The sequence below is a fragment of the Stegodyphus dumicola genome, chromosome X1 (assembly GCF_044657685.1).
Source record: "Stegodyphus dumicola isolate Sdum_Otavi_A_Nest chromosome X1, ASM4465768v1".
Taxonomy (NCBI): Eukaryota; Metazoa; Arthropoda; class Arachnida; order Araneae; family Eresidae; genus Stegodyphus; species Stegodyphus dumicola.
In genome coordinates, this window is record NC_140780.1 from 101,948,021 (window position 1) to 101,969,157 (window position 21,137).

Consider the following 21,137-nt stretch of genomic DNA (forward strand, 5'->3'; position numbering starts at 1 on the left):
CTGCAGCATGATCCAACACAATCACTGGCAGGTAGTGCTCCAGTGAAAAGGCATTCTGCATTAATAGCTTTTTTGGTCATTTGCTTCTAGAGAAAATTCCTCCCCCCCCCTCCAGTACAACTCATGTTATCATTGCATACGCACATGTTCCAGTTTTGTCAGCCCAACAATTAAAATGAACGGAATATATTAGTCCTTTTTTTCACTTCATGTATATCTATTGAAATACACTACTTTCCAAAAGTTAAGGACCAGCATGTTTTTCAAAGCTCACCATTACAAAAAATGTCAGTAACATTTAAATTCGCAGTTTATAAGAATGATAATAATGAAGAAAATATATACAAAAACAATAGCTACCACCTTTATTTTATAGAAATGAATACTTTATGTAGGAATTGAGAAAAAATGCAAAAATTTTAAGTTTTGTTCGTGAGGGTTATCTTTAATTGTTATTGGCAATTTCATTGAAATATCCAGAAGAGTATCAATGTCTAGGAGAAGTCGTTTGCCCAATTCATTGAAGTGGCACGCAATCAGATGGATGGAAATGGGGATGTCACAAGCCGATGCTGCTTGACGTCTCAATGTCTCTTATAGTGTGGTCCACCGACTATGGAATCAGTTTGAATCCAAGGATTCTGTTTCTAGAAGACATGTTCCAGGCAGACCTAGAGTTACAACACCTACGGGAGACCATTATTTAGCTCTTTCGGCCAAAATGAGGAGTAACATTACTGTGCTTCAGCTCATGGCAGATCATTTAGAGGCAAGAGGAACAAAATTCCCAGTTACTACAGTGCACAGATGACTGTACAATACAGGTCTGTATGCAAGACGACCAGTTGCTTGTGTCCTCTTGACCTGACGACTCGGAGGTGCCTGTTTATGTTAAGCAAGAGAAGTCTCCTGCACCAGTCAACAATGGGCCTCTGTTCTCTTCACAGACGATTCCAGGTTCACACTGGGTGTGATTTAGGTCGTCAGGTGATCTGGACAGAACAGTGCTGCATATACAACCAATTCCACATTGTGGAAACACATAATTCCAGAGGTGGTGGAAAAATGCTTTGGGCTGGGATCTCTCTCAGTGGTCACATTGCATGTGTTCAATGGAGGAACTTTGACTGTTGTGAGATATCGAGATGAGTACCTTGATCAATATGTCCGACCATATGCCGCAGCTATTGATCCTGGATTTCTTCTGATGGATGACAATGCTCGACCACAATGAGCTTGGGTTGCTGAAGAACATGTTGAGGGTGACAGTATGGAGCAGAGGGAATGGCCAAGTCAATCCTCAGACCTGAATCCGATAGAGCATTTTTGGGGACTACCTTGGGAGAGAAGTTGCTGCTTTAAGTCCTTCTCCAAGGTCACTAGATGAGCTTGAACAAGGATTACTCTGTGTCTGGTCTTTGCTTCCCTTTTCAAAGACTGACAACTTAATCGACAGCACGGAACATCCTCAAAAAACTGCAATATACTGGTTCTCCAAGACTGGATTTCTTTGCCAAGAGTGCAATTTTTTGTTGTAATTCATGGCTGTGTTGAACTTTAGAAACATTCCATGTTGCATTCATTAAAGAACTTTTTAGTGAACACGTCCTCTAAATTCCTGCTTTCTATGTTACTTCATTCTCAAATTAGACACAAAAACATGCTGTTCCTTAACTTTTGGAGGGCAATGTAATACAAAAATACTAAACCTCTTAAATATCATGCAAATACATTAAATTTACATACAATAGTTTTTTAATAATTAATTCTTTCAGAAACATACAATACTTTTTTAATAATTAATTCTTTCAGAAATCTATCTGCTTCACAGGATAGCACTTGCATACTATCTGCTACAACCAAGAGCTTTTATTAATAAAATTTATATATATAACATATGAATCATGAATGCATAAATGTACCTATGCATGAAACAATTTTAAAGAAAAGAAAATAAGTTTTCAGTTTGTAATAAGTAGAGATGATTTAAAAAACCAAACACATGCATAAGCAAAAAATTGGGGACAAAACACTTACCCATATAATGGAATATCAGATGACCAATGAGGAAGAACTTTTTCAACCGAGTCTTTCATTTCCCGTTGATAGCCGAGATAAAAATAGGTATCATGAGCCATTTTTAGTGCTAAAATATCTGTAGGATGACTTTGTAAAATCTCATCCCATATGACAGTAGCTTCAACCAAATCCCTATAATAAATATTCTGATAAACTTCACATTATCCACAAAGAAAAGGAAGAACTAAAAATAAGTATTTAGTTTAAATTCCCTTTCATATCCAGTTCACTATCTTAAATGCTTTTATCTGTTTTTCTAAGAAAATAATTAATAAATCCTTCAGAGTTTAATTGAATATTTATCAAAAATTCTTAAGATAAAATCATATCTTTTACTCCATCCTGAGAGCTGAGATCCTTTATTAACCCTCTGGCTGATCATCCCGCGATTTCCACGGACAACTCAAATGTAACAAAATTTGCTTATCCCGCGATTTCCACGAGCAAATGTTTTTCTTCCTTATATGAGGAGTGCATCAAGTTTTTCCTCATTTAACCACTAAAATAAATTATATACAAAATATTAGGCATTTAGTTTATGTTTTGGTCAGCGTTAGTTGTCCACTAAATTGCGGCATTTGAAGGCATGTGGTATTAGAGCTCAAACTTCACTTTTTGCCACTTTTTTCTTACAGAAATGGCTGCTATAAAACGTTCAGCGATTATCTTGATTACTTAATTAAATTATTGAATTGTTAATTAGATTAATAATTAGATTTATTATTAATTAAATTTATTGAATCTGGTGCAAAAACTGTGAAATTGGACTTTGCCTTGAACCTTGTTTTGAACTCTATCATACTAAACTGCATTTCTAAGGTATTTTTCCCTCAGCGCTTTATATTTTCTTAAATTTTACTTTTTTATATTATGCAATACATAGAAATTAACTGTAATTCAACTGAAATTTATTTTAAAAAAGATTTTGCTACATTTGTATTGCTAAGACAGGTTCACAACAGCTACCATAAATTGAGAGCAAACGATGCCAGACAATGAGGAGAATATCCTAAGTCTGTTAGAAGGCAATTCAAGTATGAATACTTGAGCAATAGGTAATGATTCGTTTTTTTTTTTTTTTTTTTTTTTTTTTTTTTTTTTTTTTTTAAGCCACTGTATGGAGGATACTATCAAAAAACCAAATGTGTTCATACCATTTGCAATACATCCAACTATTACAGCATGCAAATTGTGCACTCCAGAGGAATTTTGCTACTTGGTATCTTCAACAGAGTGCGACAGACAGCACATACGCTACGATCATATTGCTCATCTGTGAGGCAATTTTTACAAAAAGCCTTCAACCCACATAATGCCCATTTATGGGCTTTTGAAAACTCTTATGATGCACAAACACATGCAGAAAGCATTTCTCTCTCTAAGTTTGGGTCTGCATTATTGAAGACTACCTCCTTGGGCAGTAACTTCTGACCCCTCATCTAGACTACTGTCTGGACATACTTGACCTTACTACAGCAAGCCCAGCCCAAACTTATTTAAGAAGCACCTGTTCCTCAATCATTGCACCATGCAATGCAGTTCCAACGGTCTCCCCCACATTAGACCAATAATATCCACCAATACCTAAATATTAATTTAGATATAATTGAACAGGTCGTGGTGTCCAATTCATTGGCCTGCTAGATTGTTAAACCTATCATGTCCGTACTTGTGTTGGGATGAGATGAAGACAATGGTGTGCGCGTTCCCCACTGATTCAGTTGAAGACCTCATTGATTGCCTCTCTACAGCTGCCAGGGAGAGGCAAGACATGCCAGGAATCTTCCAGAATGCTAAGAATTCCATGTGGCATCGCTGAGAAGCTTGTGTGACAGCTGCTGGTCAGAATTTTGAACACTTTCTGCAAAGCTTGTACACACCACCAATGTAAAAGCACAAACATAAAACTTGCAACCAAAACGATTTCTATTACACAAAATGTTGCTGTTCTTTTTCTTTGCTCCTCTGACAAATAGCTCACATATAAGACATTTTAGAAACCTGCAAGGCTATGCAATTCTGAATCATCTTTGTGCTACCTACACTTCCTGAAAGCTTTCTGCACTATAGTGAATAAGCCAGTAGATATATACAATTAAGGATGATGCAGATGTCTGTGAAGATCTCAACTGGTGGATTATGAGTGAAACTAACCGAAAAAGTAATGCACATAAATTCAATGCTGAATTCAAAGCAACTAGCTAACATCAGCCATGAAGATGTAGGCATTATTGCTGAAAACTTTCATGATCATGTCACATAAACTGGTTTCCAAGTAGCAAAAAGTAAACATATTTAAGAGAAAGAATAGTCTGAATAGTTTGTATTACTCAAACAGATAAATGCAAGTCAGATATTCTTAAAAAAGTGTTCTAAATTTAGATTTCTTAAATGACTAAACATGACTAATTTACTATTAGAGTACTATGGCATTAAGAATTCATTAACAACTCTCAATTTTGAAAAGGTGATGGAGCTGAAAAAGTGACAGAAAGCTACATTACAAGATTTTAAACTTTTGGTTTTGGGTAAATGCACATAACACCCAAATTTAAAAATGTATAATAATTATTTTATAAGCTAAGATGCAAAATATTTGTTATAAAATCAAATACAGTAACTTAAAACAGAAGAAAGGTATCTAAAATTATTATTTTGTACTTCATTGAAATATGTGAAGCACCACGAGATATCAACAATACATTCCAATATTAAATACTCTGTAAATTCATTAGTGATATAATTTCACATCACTGCAGAGTTAACTAATCGACAACCATGATGTAAAAGTTTACAGTTCAACTGATAAAACTGAAGTAATAAAAATTAACAATTTGTGCTACTCCCCCAACTCAGAGAAACATGCAAAATTTTACTTGCCCTCAAAAATTTTACTTATGTATACATTTACCTTTTTGGTTCAAGAATTACTTTTATCAATATCTTAGCCAAATTTTGAACTCTATAAAGTAATCAGCCACTTAAATTATTAGGGGAATTGAGACCAGCATAATACTGGAAATTTCTCTTGGATAACTCTTAATATAACCTGGAAGAATACCAAAGTGCGCTATCCTATTAAAAATTACTTCTAGAGGAAATATGACTTGCAATTATACAAGTGTCTTCAGGGAAGATTTTTTAAGGGAAATCAACTTATGAATTAAGGATTCATTTTATAGTTGGGAGAAATCCCATCCAGCCACCATGCACCATCAAATTCTTTTTGTTAAACAATGCATCCTCCATTTTATGGCTCCATCAATTTTATAACTAAACCATTTTTTCTTAATGTGATAACGAGAAAGGCAATACAGTACAAAATCCGATATTTGGACTCGTCGGAACTTCGATGGTTCTGGACTTTAGATCATGAGTTTAAATCTAGTGACAATATGCAGAAATTATAATATTAAAATATGAAAAAGTTGTTTATGAAATAATGAAGCAATAACCTTCAGGAAAACAAAATTTGAAAAAAAAAAAAAAAAAAGGGCTCAGTGTTTGTTTGCCTTATTAAATATTTCTTTCAATTAAAGTTATTAATTTACTTCATATTTTGTGCTAATACTTTTTCTTTAATTTTCCAGAAAGACAAAATTTCTTGTACGAAGCTCCTGTCCTACTGTGTCAAGAATTCCCATTAAATTGTCAGTCGAAATTTTTCATTCACAACAACCTGTCACTTTCTTCACTATAAATAGTGAAATTTTCTGGATTTGGTTCAATACTACATATTTTGCCATCCATTAGTTGACTCATTATTGGGCATTGTTATTATAATGGAATACTTCTGTTATATCATCTTCATTTATTACCCCTTTTTCACTTTCTTCCCAAAGTCAATTTATTGGAAAATTCCACTTTTTGTCTGTGATATCTGGAAATCTTTTAATTCATGGCTATTGTCATAAAGTTTAGCCAGCATCTACTGTGCACTGCTGGCAATGTAACTGGTGACAAAAGGGATGTTGTTTTGCCAAAATTTATCTTGCTCCTATTGCCCGCTGAGGAAATTATACCCTGAATTATATTAATTTTGTTATCTGTTTTATTATTAATTCCCCATATATGCATAAGGCTTATCTGAGTCCCAATGAAATAAATTGCACTATATAAGGCAGTACTTTTCCATTATGCAGATCCAGATATTAGATGCCCAGATTTTGGACTCTGTACTGTATCATGTAAGCCTAAACATTTGCTTTAGAATACCATCTAACAAAGCATTTTAAACATGTGTCCCACAGTTTATGATAATCCACATGCATAATATTGATCTGAAAGGCAAGAATACATTAATGAAAAAATTAATGTAATTATTAACAACTAAAGAACAATTAAATAAATATATACATTATAGCAGAGCCCCAAAAAATACATAAAACCTGCAAAACTTTCACAGTGTATCAAAATTATTTTTCAACCTAAAGTTATGAAAGAACTACAAGTTTGATATAATTACACACAATCAGTGCAGAAATGACATCTTTGAAGAAATGCATATTTCTAAGAAGATATTTCAGTTTGTTACATACATAATAATACAAGCTTACAGATATACACATATAACTCATTAAAGATAAACATATTTGAAGCATGATAGATTACAAATAGGAATATAAACAAATTATGTATATCAAATGCATAAAACAATTGCCAAATTTTAAGTTCTGAATTTCATATTAGGTATAAATAAATTAATCAGCATAATTAAAAAAAAGGAATTATAAAGCACTACATACCCAGATGCCCATGTTGTAACAGCCTTGACATGATCTTTTTCTCTTGGTGTTAAAACATTTGTTTGACTTTCTGCCATGATTTCCAAATTTTTAATATCAGCCTTAAACTCTTCATCTAACTGAACACTTCGTCCAGTACCGAGTAAATCTAAGCCAACAGATAAAGCTTTGCCCATCACTAAAATATGAATAAATAAAATGTTTCTCCTAAGCACAGATTATAAATCTTACAGGAAAATTATACAATATTTTATGTAAAAATTCTCAAACATGTGAGTAATAATTAACAGGACTACAGATATGACCATTTCACATACAGACAAATTTCAGCAACAGAAAAACTACAACATTAAGGATAATTAAGAAATGACTAATAAAAACAACAAAAAAATGCTTGTCCACTATCTGTCTCTAACCTAGAAGAAAGAAACAGATTAAATGCTTATAAATTGAAAAGTGTTTGTCTTTTTCAAAAAGCATTTGGTATTATTTTACAGAGCAAGTATTTGAAATTAAGACCTTTCCTTTTGTAGATTTTCATAAGCATTTAACAATTAGTGGTTATCTAGATCAAGTGTGAAGTAGAGGATGCTTTCTGAGTGCATGAAAGGAGGGGAATATCCTCCAAATATTCCCCTCCAATAGTCTGTTATTGCTGTACAATGTCATTTTAGAACACAGGATGGAGATAAACCTGTCTACAGCTGAATAGGTCATTCCGCAGACCAGAATATGGCATGGCATTCAGAATTTAACATCATGAAACTGTTTCTTGTGGATGAAACAAATGACTATTTCAGAGCTTGCATGGTGCACAAGGTCTTTAATATGATCTATGTCATTTTGATCGAAAGGGAGTTGATATGAAAATATCAGTCAAAATACAAAACTATTTTTTAAATATTTTGCTTTTAAAAAATTCTGTTTAAAGACACTCAATTTCAAAGATGAAACTCAAGAATAAAACACAAATTAGGATTTGTGAGTTATCCAGAACTGCAAGCTACAGTAGGCATAAAAAATACTGATAACTTACCAATATCCTTAATTCAAGACTTCTGTTATCTTTGATATATGTTGGATACATCAGTGAGTTAACAATTCACTATTTTCCCAAGAAGTCTCTGGGATTTCTTCAGAATTATGAAATAATACTGAAAAGTAGCAACTCTTCTGAAACTATGTTATAGGCAATACCTGGCAGTATTTACCCAAAATCCCAAAACAAGTCACCCAGAAGGCTACCATAATTAGTTCTGCAGTAACAAAAACAACTACTATTCAGATTTAGATGCCTACCATAGCTCCTAAATCTGAATAACCTATAAGTACCCATAAATCACTCTAATATATAAGCTACATATTCTTGCAGCATATAAGCTACTGCTTATTGAAACTCACTAAAAAAAAGTTAACTTCCAATACATTTGATTTCTAATGTAACAATTTCTTGTACCATACATAACAATGACACAGAACTTAATAATAAAATATATTCTCAATGACTGCATATAACCAAACACAGAATTCAAAATGTAGTCACTCAGCTGCTATACAACAATTATATATACATGGAAACAAAAAGTGAATAACTTACAAACAAGTAAAGTTAAATTTCATTTCATAATCTGGTACGCCTGGATGAGTGCATGTTAACTAGTAGTTTTCACAGTGCTTGACTTACTAAGCAGATATATTTCAGGAAATTTTCTAATGGTTTGTGTTTTCATAATGGTAATAATACACATACTGTATACTATGTTGTTGTCGTGTCTACGATAAAGTCTATTCAAATAGTGCCATGGGCAAAGATGACAGCCCTGGTAATCTTCAAAATGCTACCATCATAGAGGTTCATTCCCCCCCATTTTTAACAATTCAGCAAGGATGGTCGGATAATAAAAAATATGCGCAGCTGTCAGTTCTATGTCTGGGCAGTTATCATAGTTCCCTTTCCTCTCTGTCAATTTTCAATACTCTGTGATGGCCAGTTCTAAGTCCGACCAAGTCCAAATCTAACTAAGGTTTTAGTTATAAGTCATGTCCTTTGGTGTTATAAAACTGATGATTTATTGGAATTGAATGTCCCTTCAATCTGCACTCGGCCATGGCACTTGCATCTAAGAAAGTTTATTATTATTGCTGAGATTCTAAGCCTTTTTTGCCAGTTTATCTGCGCTCTTGTTACCTGAGATGTTGACTTACATTGGCAACCATTGAAGAATGCAGACCTCATCGAACTTTTGAAGCTTGTTTAAGCAAAAGTGGATCCTGTTGGTGATAAGAGAGCTTCCACCAGGATTACGTGTAGAGCTGCCTTTGAGTCACAGAAGACGAGTGCTTTTGCTTGCTCAGAAATGGGAAGGGGTCAAACCCACCAAGTGCCTCCACTATTGCCAGAAGGTCACACATGAAGTTAGGGACTATGGCTCCAATTATAATTTTGTGTTGATAAGTAGTATTACCTGTAGTCAGGAATACTCTAGAATTTCTATTAGTAATTCTCTCATCAGATGAACTTCTGTATAAGCATGTACAAGGTCCTCTTTTGGATACTGTTCAACAGTCCTGATCCACTTTTGCTTTAATGATGTCATTAAAGTCCTTTTTATTGCATGACTAGTAGGTTGAGTATTATTTTAGAGTTCATAGGAAACCTGAAAGGAAGTGTTGGCTCTTGGAACATGGAAAAACCTTTGAAAACTATAATGACAACAACAGAGTGACTATATACTACATTAATTTAATAAGAAGTATTATTTATTCATGTTATTTGTAACACAAAATTGAGTGGAGACTTGAAAAAACACATTTTCCATTTAAATAAAATATTTATACACAATTGTGAAACTTTTAGCTTTATTCAAGAGTTTAAATTTTTCGTATGATACTGCAAACCACATAAGTTGTGGAAAGTAACAGTGAGTGAAGAGAAAAACAGAGATAAATTAGGTGTGAAAGTTAAGCATCCATGTTATTGAAACCAATACACCCTTTGCTGTATTTATGGTATATGAAAATCTAATACCAACAATAAAGAAATCTAACAATCTTGCACCAGATGGAAGCAGAAACTTCATTATACTACATTATACAAACATGATGCTTAGAATAAAGAACCATTATGCCAAATGTCAGATGGCTTACCAGTGAACATTCTTATGAATATGTTGTCGATATACTAACAGCATGCTCTACATTAACAACACTAAAATTCACTTAAGAATCAGCCTTTTTAAAATCTATTAGAAGAATAAGAGCAGTTTAATTCATAACTCATGAAAATCTAAATTTCATAAAATTGAACAAAATGTTCTTTAATTCATATACAATATTACTTTCATATTTAAAATAAATAACTCACCAAAATTTGGGTCAGCTGCTGTCATTTCTTCAAGTGTCTTGGATAAGCCTCCTAATGATGGTTCATCATACCAACCAACATACTTTAAAAAAATTAAGAAACATGAAACATTCTTTTTTATAATTTTACATATTTCAGAACATAATAATGTTAAGAGATTAACAAGCAGCACATTAGTACATCACTAGTTCAACAGGGCATGAAATGGAAAAATTGCCAACTCTAAAATGAGGTAACCAAATTATCAACAAATGTGATTATTTCTTGCCTTTTAATCAAAATAGAAAGATACATATAATTAAAATCTTCACATTTCTCTATTTTAATTGTTTCTAACTAATTTTTGGATGCTAAATTATGACACACTAGAAACATAATCCTCAATTTTTTCTTTTAACAATTATATAATTATATATTTTAACAATTTCCCTTTTGTAAAACCACTTGTCTTTCATACCATCAATTTTACATAGCATTAAATATTATAACTATCAGTGCAAAATTAGTGTATCTGGTAACCCTACACTAACTAACAAGGCAGTAAGAAAAAATCAAGAAAATGTTAAACTTCCACAAATGATTAAAAAGCTCTGGATATAAGTAATGGATCACAAAGCTATACCAGTTTGGTGTGCAGTCAGCTGTAATTCTGCTTTTTTCTGTATAGACACTACAGTTTGATTTCTCCCACTAACTTTCCAACCAATTTTTATATTTCATATCATTTTAAGTAATTTGAAAGCTCACCAGAACACATTAATAATTTTTGCATGATAACATTGTTTCTTGAGTAATGCAGTCAGTTGTGAACCTAACTTGCCATGCATCAACAGTTCCCAACTTCTTTACTATTATGCAGAATTCACAAAAAAAATTTTTCCTTTCATATGAAATGTGAAATTCATACCATATTATTTTTAAAGAAAAATTAAGAGAAATGGTAAGCTCTTGCACAAAATTATTTTTATTTCCAAATAGGATTTCAGGCTGTAGTCTGAACATAATTCATATGAACATATTTTGATTTGATATGCCAATGAAATACAATGAAGCAATGAAAAAAAATCATTGTGACTACAAGTATTTTTGCCCCTGGCATATTAAAGGATTTAAACTTGTATAAAGACAATCATTAGCATTTAAATTAACATTCATTTCTAGTTTCTCCCCCAACACAAAAAGCAGAAAAGAACATGAATGCAACTCGAAAGAAGTAAGGCCTCCCTAAGGAAATTGAGCTGTTATTTAAAATATATATGAAAAAGAGAAAAAAAATATTCAAAACACCAGCTTGTTTTGCATTGGAAATTAAGCCCAAAACAAAACTACCAGTGTTGTTGATTTCTATCTGTTTCGGTACTAATGGTAAGAAATCATAAAAATACAGCTTATATATATATATATATATTTAAGTCTACCTGAATCTTCTTTCCAGCCTAGTACTTAAAGCACAGGAATTCCAGTTATGCTTCAATGAGAAATATTGACTAATTTAGTTCAGACACAGAATCAGAGAATTTGATTGTGCTACAAGTAATTATGACCCTCAGCTACCCACTAAATTTGAATTAAACAGTCAGAAATTAAAAACCTTTAAAATTCCAGATTTTTGTAAGTGTCAGTACAATATTTTGCACAAAAGACTACCAAAACTATGTGAAAACATAAAAATAATGACTAAGTGAAAATACTTTGAATAGCATATGGTGAGAGGATACATATTCTTTTATCTTTATCACCAATTTCTTACAATTATTTTTTTATCTAACAGTGCGTTTTATGGCTAACAGTCAAAACACTTCATTAACAATCACATTTCTTAGATAAACATAACCTCATTGCTTATGAGACTTATATTATTTTTATTTTTATTTTTATTTTTAATTAATAACTTTTACTTTTTAAATTATAAACATGTTCCTAGTACAAATCTCTACCCGCAGCAACTTTAGGGAAACGTGGTTCAGAAAAAATTAAATTCATAAGTTTTTCAATACTTATTGGATGCATCTTGTCACATTTTTTTTTTAAATAATTTTTTGGCAACAAAATATCTCCAATGACATACGGGTAATCTACCAAACCTCAGGACTGGATTCTTTAGATTATGGAAAACATGCGAGGGCTATCAGCCTAATAGAATGATGATTTTTTTAAGAATATTTTAGAATTGGTTCATATTCTTGTTATGCAAGGAGGAACTACAAATCAACTAGCGAAACTTGCACACGGCCAGCCTCTTGCTTGCTATGATTTGAGCCCCAGTCAAACTGTCGACTGCCAGTGGTCAGTGACCTTACAGGTCAACCAGTGTTGGGGACCAAACTTTTGAGAGACAGCTATAGACATCTAATTTTGGCCACAGCAAACTCTGGCAGTCATAGTTGCTTGACATTAATGCTCAACTGCTAAAGTGAAGGAAAAGTATCAAGTGAAGTTAATCTACTGAAAGTTGAGAAGAAAAAATGCAAATGACTGTCACCAGATATACCTTTTACAAAATTTAAAAATAATAATAAAAAAAAAATAGATATAAAAAATGCATAAGGGTTACCAAGATGTCACTGGAGATGTTTGTCACCAACAAATTATTTTCAAGAAAATGTAACCCAGTTAATATCAATTTTTTATTTAAAATGTTTGCATTTGTCTGTCTGAAAGAAAGCAATTGGCATATTTGTTAAATTTATTTTAATTTCCTTTTGTCTCATGAGTTTTTGCAGTCTTTGTGAAAAATGTTATCAGTATATCTAAACAACACATTAGTATAGTGTTGCCTGGGACATAACTCTAGAATGTTTATCTTATTTACTTTTCATTTCTGTTACACAAGATGATTCTAAAATACCTGTGAAAAAAGGTAAAGTCAGGTAAAACAGACCACAATAAGCAGACTTTGTAATGGAATATGTATGCATAAAAGGGACTTTGAAGTGGTAAAGTGAAAGTGGTATGGTTTTGTAAATCGTAATTCCCCAAGCATATTCCAAGCAGTATGTCTCACTCCATAAGTGCAGATTTGTCATTATGTATTACATGTATCGACTACAGAAAAACACAGAAGCTGTTCAAACATATAGAAAGAACAATTCTCGAGCAGACAAGCACTACTAAACCTTCAGGCAACTGTTCCTATTTTAAATATTATCCAAGCTGATAGCACAATGCTGTATGTTATCTTCAACTCCTATGCTATGACAGATAATTTAAATCTTCCCAATAATTAAGCCACTAGCAATGCTGTCCAGCTATTGTCTACAGGATTATATACTGGGCATATTATGCAGCAACAGCAACTCAGGATCATCCAAACAGAAATGCATTGTAAAATTGCATCCACTGAAATACTGAACAGGCTCATGCTTTATACCCTTCCTGCACATCCAGAGCTTGTATACTACTTATATATGTATATGCTGTCGCACCAGACCTTAGCTGTCTTGGTTGCTATTTCAAATGGTTCTGTTTGTTCCTTCCACTGTTCTCTTAATTTCTCTTTTTTCTTAATATCCACACACCAGAATATATCAGAGTTCCAGCTGTTACAATTTTTTCCCTTAATCTGAAGTCTAAGAATTCAGCAGAATAATTACTTTACACTAAAACTATGAATTGTGTAGTTCAAACCAGGGTTATAAAAGGGCTAGTTCCTGTCTTTCACAGACTTCACAACTACACGATCCTCAAAGAAGAGTTAACAGACAGCAGGAAATAATTTTATGTCATGTGCTGCATCAGCTCTGATTTTACTCATTTAGAACTGTAATTTCATGCATTATGAAGCAAAATTCTAGAAGTGTGAACATCTAAAATTAATTTTAATCACATGCACTTTTTTACATGTGGCTTAAATCATAAGATAATGGGGTTGAAATAACTTTTCGACTAAAAATTCCATATTAAAAATCTGATAATTCAAAGGAGATTTAACTAGAAAAAAAAAATAATAACAGTAACACATACTGCTGCCAAGTAATAAAATTAAATCATTACTCTTAAGCAAAATTAAAATTCAACTCAAAGAATTTAACTTTTAAAATTACTAGCATCTATTTCTCCATTTTTTTAAACATAAAATGATGTAGATACAGATGTATTAAATATTTAAAAGTTTATTACCATTTGAAAAACAAATTTAAAAAAAAGGTATATAAAAGCCTGCAATGTATATTACAGTAAATTTCACCATTACCATTCGATTTTATTTTCAATACAGATAACACCATACGAAAGAAATTCATGTCCGAAAGATATTGTGCTTTATGAAGCCAATCTGCAGCCTTTAAGTCTTAGGAGAAATGTTTATTGAAGTACTACAATAAGCTCTCCAGTCTTGGCCTCCAGAATTGTACCTCGAAATTTCTAGGGTCATGGAGCAATAACCAGAGGCTCAAACGTGGTAGTCCTTTTTGACAGGTTGTTTCTAACCACCTTATCACCACTTCTATTGAACATCACAGCTTATCTCAGATTATTGACCCCTCTGAAAGTCTTGATGGGGTTCACCTTCATGTTAATCTTTCTGTTCAAGTTGGCAAACAGATAGAATTGTAATGCTACTTAAAACAGTAAGCTCTTGAGATAATTAATAATGTCTCTATAGACGCTGTTCACATGTATACGGACGGCAGTAAACTTGTTAATGACAGTGGCATTTATATTAAGTTTCGGAATTAAGAAATAAGAATTCAAAGAAGAAATACAGACTTCTGCTTGGCATTTCGAAGAGAGCTTAATGTAATTCTGGAGGGTCTGGACTCCATCATGTGGCTGCCTCAGTTAAAAGACATCTGGATATTTTCGGATAGTAGAAGTGCCATCCAGCACTTGGCTAATTGGCATAACGTGAGGGATAGTACAAGTGCAAACATCCTCAGGAAACTAAAACAACTTTCCCTTTCTCATCGGATCCACTTTCGGTGGATTCCATACCATGTCAACGTTGCTGGAAATGAAATTGCGGACAGCTTGGCTAGAGTTGGTGCTAGCAAGACCACAATGCTTGCCGCTCCTCTTACTTACATGGAACTATTTTCTACATGTAAGGCAAAGATTAAGGCCGTTTGGATGGTAACATCAGTGTACCTGTGGTATCAGAGTATGTGCCCTGATGGCTACTTGATTCAGAGCAGCAATAGACGAGATGAAACTGCACTTACTAGATTCCTTAGTGGCCATGTTATCAATGACTTTTGTCGGTGGTAATAAACACTTTGAAATACGCACTAAGTGTTCTACCACACAGGCTTCTCCTGATCACATCTTATCTTGTCTAGGGCTTACCAGACAGGATCTGGTTCAAGACCTCCTTTTTGTACTGGACTCTTTCAGGGTGAATGGGCTCATGGACCTGATCTAGCTCTGCTGGTCACGGGGATGAGAAACCACAACAAACAACAACACATACAGAAGATGCAGAACTAGAAATTTTGCACTCAATTTAGTGATAAGAATATATTTCATTTATTACACAAATAATATAAAATAATAAAACTTTCTGCAAAAAGTGAAGCAGTAACAGTTTTTCTTAAATGAGTCGCTTCATTATGCTGACAAGCAACACTCTTTTAACATAAAATATAAATGAAAGATCTTATGCTTTGTTCATTCACAGCAATACAAATAAAGAAGCAACAATAATTAAACATAGAAATGAGGACTGCTAATTCCTACTGTAATGTACAGGATTTTAGCCACTATGTAAAAATACTGTGTTTACTCGAATAGTTGCACATATTTTGACAGTTTTTCATTGTGCAAGTCTAGGTCCTACTATTATGCAGCGAGATCTACTACACATACTGCACACTTTTGATGATTTTTTTCATGCTCTGAAATGGGGGTGCGACTATTATGCGAGTAAATGTGGTAATAATAATATTTTCAAAGATTAATAAGGAAAGACACAATTTCTTTCAAACTTTGTCATAGAATGAGTTAAAAGCTTTTATGATACATAAATGAATACATACATATTTATGGATACATAAATGTAGAAAGTGAAAATGCAAAAATTTGAGGCGAATACTTTTTGTGCAGTGCTTATGAAGATAGCAAGAAAAATTGCTTGCTTGGACTGCTGTGGGGGGAGGACTGTTAAAACGCCATAAATGCAAACATTCACCCAGCTCCTACTTGGGAGATGTAATACCAATAACTACAATGCAAGAGAAAATAATAATAATGCAGTATACTTTTAAAATACTGATTGAATTACGTTCAAACAGTTTCCAAGCCCAGAAATTCAACAAAATGATGAATCAACAATAAATGATTCTTAAATATCACTCACAAATGAATGCTGATAACATTTTCTTTGAATGCCCTTACTGTAAGTACACAAAAAAAAATTTGAAGGAAAAAATAATATCCCTAGAAAATTATATAGGAACACTAAGAATCACAAATGGGAAAGTAAACTATTTTAACAAGAAAAAAAGATTTAAAATAATAACACTTTAATAGAAGGAAGAAAGTCAATAATTATGCTATTTTACACCTTTGTTATAAGAAGTGTATAGGTTGTTGTCTATAAGCTGTAAATTTTTGGAAAGGGAAAAGGTATAAGATGATTTTAACACACTGCTCATTTAGCATAAATTATTATCTTTGCGAGTTCAATTATCTTAAAACATCTAATTTACCCCTTTCCGGATGGGCATTCCATGTATGCATTCCCTACAAATGTCTCTCACAGCCAGGCATTCCCACCAATGCATCACTGGAGAATGAGCATAAGCAACAGGTGATGCATATATATACATTTTAATTGAAACTTTTTTTCCCGTGTCCATTACTTTTGAACTGAATATAGTTTTGGGATCCTACCTTCAGTTTGATCATATTCTGTGCAATGTTGATGTCAGCTCCTGCAGGGGGAGGAGGGAAAGCATAATGTAAATATATAGAGCTTTTGGCTCTTTAACTCACATGTGATATAAACATTCATATTTCTGATAGCCCTTCAAATCCTTTTTTCATTCTCCCCCCCCCCGCTACTACTATGCAGTGTCTTTTAGGGTTACCATGTGGGGTTTTGTCACACTTCATGTTTCTTTCATCTCTTATGTTTCCCATACTTTCCTTTTTTATTTTAGAAAGCCTTGACCTTTCAGAAGCCTTATTTTGGCGAGCAAGAATGGTATACTCACATGGTAAATGAGTCAACTAGTGACATGGATGAGAAATGATTCATTTTCTAAACAGTCAGAGAGTGATATCTCTCGTGATTCTGATACAGACATTTGGTCAGAGACCGAGTTCACCAAGTACCTGCCCTCTACTTCTCATGACAGATTTTGTTATTTCTTCTTGTAAATAGTCTTTCTTGTATTTTTTTAAATTAATTTTAAAGTTTATTAATTTGTCAATTAAAACCTCAGAATGATTTGAATAGTGCTTTATAAAATCATTTGTCTAAGTAATTGTTTTTATATATTTTCATGAAAAGGAAAAAGATTATTAAATGCTCATTTTAACATATATGATAGCTTAAATAATAATCTAAAATAGTACCAAAAATTATATTAGGACTTAAAACTTTTTTTTTTTCTGCTAAAGTCAGGCCTAGTGATGCAAAAATTCCACCTCATCCTGTGCGATAATTTCCTTCAACTCCCACAAGTCCTAAGTGAACGTCTCAAAGGCAGGCCATCATGAAAGGGTTAAAGTAAAATTTATGAAAATTTTAAAATAATGGGGAAATGATCACAGTTTTACAACGAATATTTTTATGCTGTATGGTCACCTCTGACAGAAATCTAAATTTCACACCTTAATTTCAAAGAATTTACTTAACTGCTAATAAAGTCTTAAGGAAGTGAACTTTTCAGTTCCTTGAGGGCCCAGGAACTCTATCGGGTTCAAGCCTGGTAAGTTGGCCAATTAATTTGAGATATCCTTTAATTTCCAACTACTCTGATACCATGGATGACAAAAGCAAACACTATTATTCATCAACAGAACATCTATAACAACAACTCTAAACAACCTATTCAGGTTTCCAAGACCTCGTCCATGGCCAGAACCTCAATCAAAGACATACACCTTATTGCGGCCACCTGTGATGATTCCACTCTAGACCATGAAACCGGTCCTGAAGAAATGACATTTTTCATGAGCAAGGGAAGAAAAATAAGTTCCTTTCTCCTTCCAGATCAAAGAATACTTGTTCAGACTATATGTGGATTCTTCAACAAGACCCTTCAGAAGATAAAAAGACTGGTCCAATCTCATGAAGGCTTTGTACAGCAGTAGAATGGCTGATTCAAACCCCCTGTGACAGCCTGAAATCAACACTCTTGTAATTGCTTCAGGGTTTATTTGAGCCAAATAACTGAAAATTGTCTCTGAATGCAGATGTTGCTCTAGGATGCTCTTGCCCAGACTATCTATTAACTGATTCATTGCTTTAAAAAGTAGTTCTACATTCTTGATATGACTTGATTGAGGGATATTTGGATCTTGGGTGATCTTCATTTGTATTTTCCCCGTTCAAGGTCTATCAATTAACCATCATTTTGGCCTTCAGTTAAATGATGCCTTTCGGCCATAACTAATGAATACTTAGCAGTCTAAAAAAATCTCATTACCTTTAAATAACACTTCACACACGAATTCAACATACATTCATAGTGCAACTTGTTCTCAGTCATCTAATTTGCATATTTCATGCACTAACACGTGCACAGTCCAATTTTCCATTTGCTTACAAAGACCTTTTTTTATATATGTGTGTGTGTGTGTACATATATATATATGTGTGTGTGTGTGTGTGTACATATATATATATATGTGTGTGTGTGTGTGTGTTTGCAGGTGATAACAATTATCCTTATTTATGAATTTTTCTCCACTGGCCATACATATATTTTTTTAATTAGGAGAACTCCTGCCAAGAATTAATAGAATTTCATACATGTGAACCATACCCAGATAAAACTTATAAATAAATTAGCACTTATAAATAAATTACTGCTATATTAAATTTTAAGAAATGAATATTTTAAAACTTATAATCAGTTACTTCTGGCAGCTTTCAGTCAATTTATTAAAATAAATATCCATTTCTACCTGAGATAAAGCTGCATCATATAATTTACATGCTTGATCACTAGCAGATGACAAATGAAGACCCTCCTTCCTCCATTCCTAGTCAAAAAGAAAATTATATATAGAGAGAGAAACAGCAAAATAATTTTTTAATAACTATTACTATACACTATAAAGAAAAACATTAAATAAATAATATCACACTCTATGCTCATCTTATAAAACTGGATAAGAAATTTAAATACCATTTTTTAGCAATAAAAGATTCCTATCAAAAACATTAAACACAGATTAAAAATCCAAAAACTGTGTTTTATTATTACTGCTTCTGACAAATAACTCCATTTTATTGTCAAATATAACACTAAAGGCTATTTGTCTCCAAATATAACTCATGTACACATGCATTATAGTTTTAGAAAAGTTATGAAAAAGAAAAATGGGGGAAAAGGTAAAAAGCATTATATTTTTAATTTTAACTGTTCTACAAAATGGTTTCTCTCATTCATCTTAGCTCAAGATGCAATATATCATTCATACCAGTTTTACAGAACTAAAGGGGAATTTCAATGTAACATATAGTTTCTCTCATAAAAATATTATTCACCCATTTTTATGACCTTTTTGAATACTCTGAGCATAAAATTGTATTTAGTTCTCACACATCTCAAAAAATAACTCATTTCATAAAGCAGTATGTATCTTCTTAGTACGTAACAGTTTTCATAATTTTAATCTACCAAATATTATTCATAAAACAGAACTTATTTTTCAAACTTCTCTAAATTTAATGCATACTTTAAAAACTGCATAAAACTTTAACAGCAATTTTTTCAATCATCTACATTCCAAATATGCCTCTCAAGTACTAGAACTGTCAAGTGCTCTGTCCTAATGGCAATTCTCAGATACCTGAATAGTTTGCCTATATACCTGCATTGCCAGTTATGAAATACCTATTATTACAGAGAAATAATGAATTTTTTTATCTCCTTTAAAGTCTGAATAAATACAAGGTAAAAGATGCCTAAAGGAAAAGAAAAAATATATATATATTATTCAATAAAGGGAATTTAAAACTAAAAAGTGAACAGTTAATTTCAAAATATATGAATGGCAATCCAGAAAATTTTTCAAAGTTATAATGCTAAGAAAAGTCAGCAACTTATTAATTACAAAGCATTCAAGGGCATCAAAATGTAAAAAGACTACACTACAAGACATCATTTTATCCATTAGGAATGCATAACAGAATATAGCTCCTATTTATTCATTTTTAAACATGAAGAAAACAATAAAAAAAAAAAAAAAAAAAACCGGAAATAAAGATTATCAATAATTAAGCAATTCCATTTAATTTATTAAACAATGGTACAAGTAATTCTCTATACACCATTTTGGCCCATTTTATAGGGTTCTTGGTAGCTCAGGTGTCAGCTTCTGTTTTTACAAATTGGTTCAGTCATCACTTCATACCTGGAGTTGAATGTTATTGCCAGTCTAAGCAAATTCCATTTACATGGATGCTACTTATTAGTAATGCACCCCAGTCATCCTGCCATTTTAATTAATTTTGACACATGTATGAAAGTTCCCCCCTTCCTCCACACAAAACCAGCTTGCTTCAACAGTGGACCAAGCAATCATCAAAACATTTTGAAGGTTTATTACATATGATGGTCATTTCATATCTGAATAACTTTATCAGACAAGACAATCAGTTGTCCAATTAGACTTTTGGACACAAGTCTGTGTTTTAAATGCTGTACGAATCTTGGAGAATTCTGGAATAAAATTTGCCATAAAACCTTGAACAGTGTCTGGAAGAAAATCCATCCACTCTTTTTCAAAGGTGAGATGAAAATAATGCAAGAAACTGATCAAGTCACTCATGTAAT

The 21,137-nt window shown here is 32.6% G+C and overlaps 1 protein-coding gene across 1 annotated transcript in view; it reads right to left on the minus strand.

Annotated features, from left to right (window-relative positions):
• The window catches only part of LOC118188026 (tetratricopeptide repeat protein 38-like), a 115,892-nt gene that overhangs the window by 56,971 nt on the left and 37,784 nt on the right, over positions 1-21,137 (minus strand). The window contains exons 2-5 of the mRNA XM_085807773.1: positions 19,261-19,338; positions 10,189-10,270; positions 6,825-7,002; positions 2,038-2,211 (exon numbers count right to left, since the gene is read on the minus strand). Coding sequence (XP_085663899.1) covers positions 2,038-2,211; positions 6,825-7,002; positions 10,189-10,270; positions 19,261-19,338 — 512 coding nt within the window. The remainder of the gene's footprint in view (positions 1-2,037; positions 2,212-6,824; positions 7,003-10,188; positions 10,271-19,260; positions 19,339-21,137) is intronic.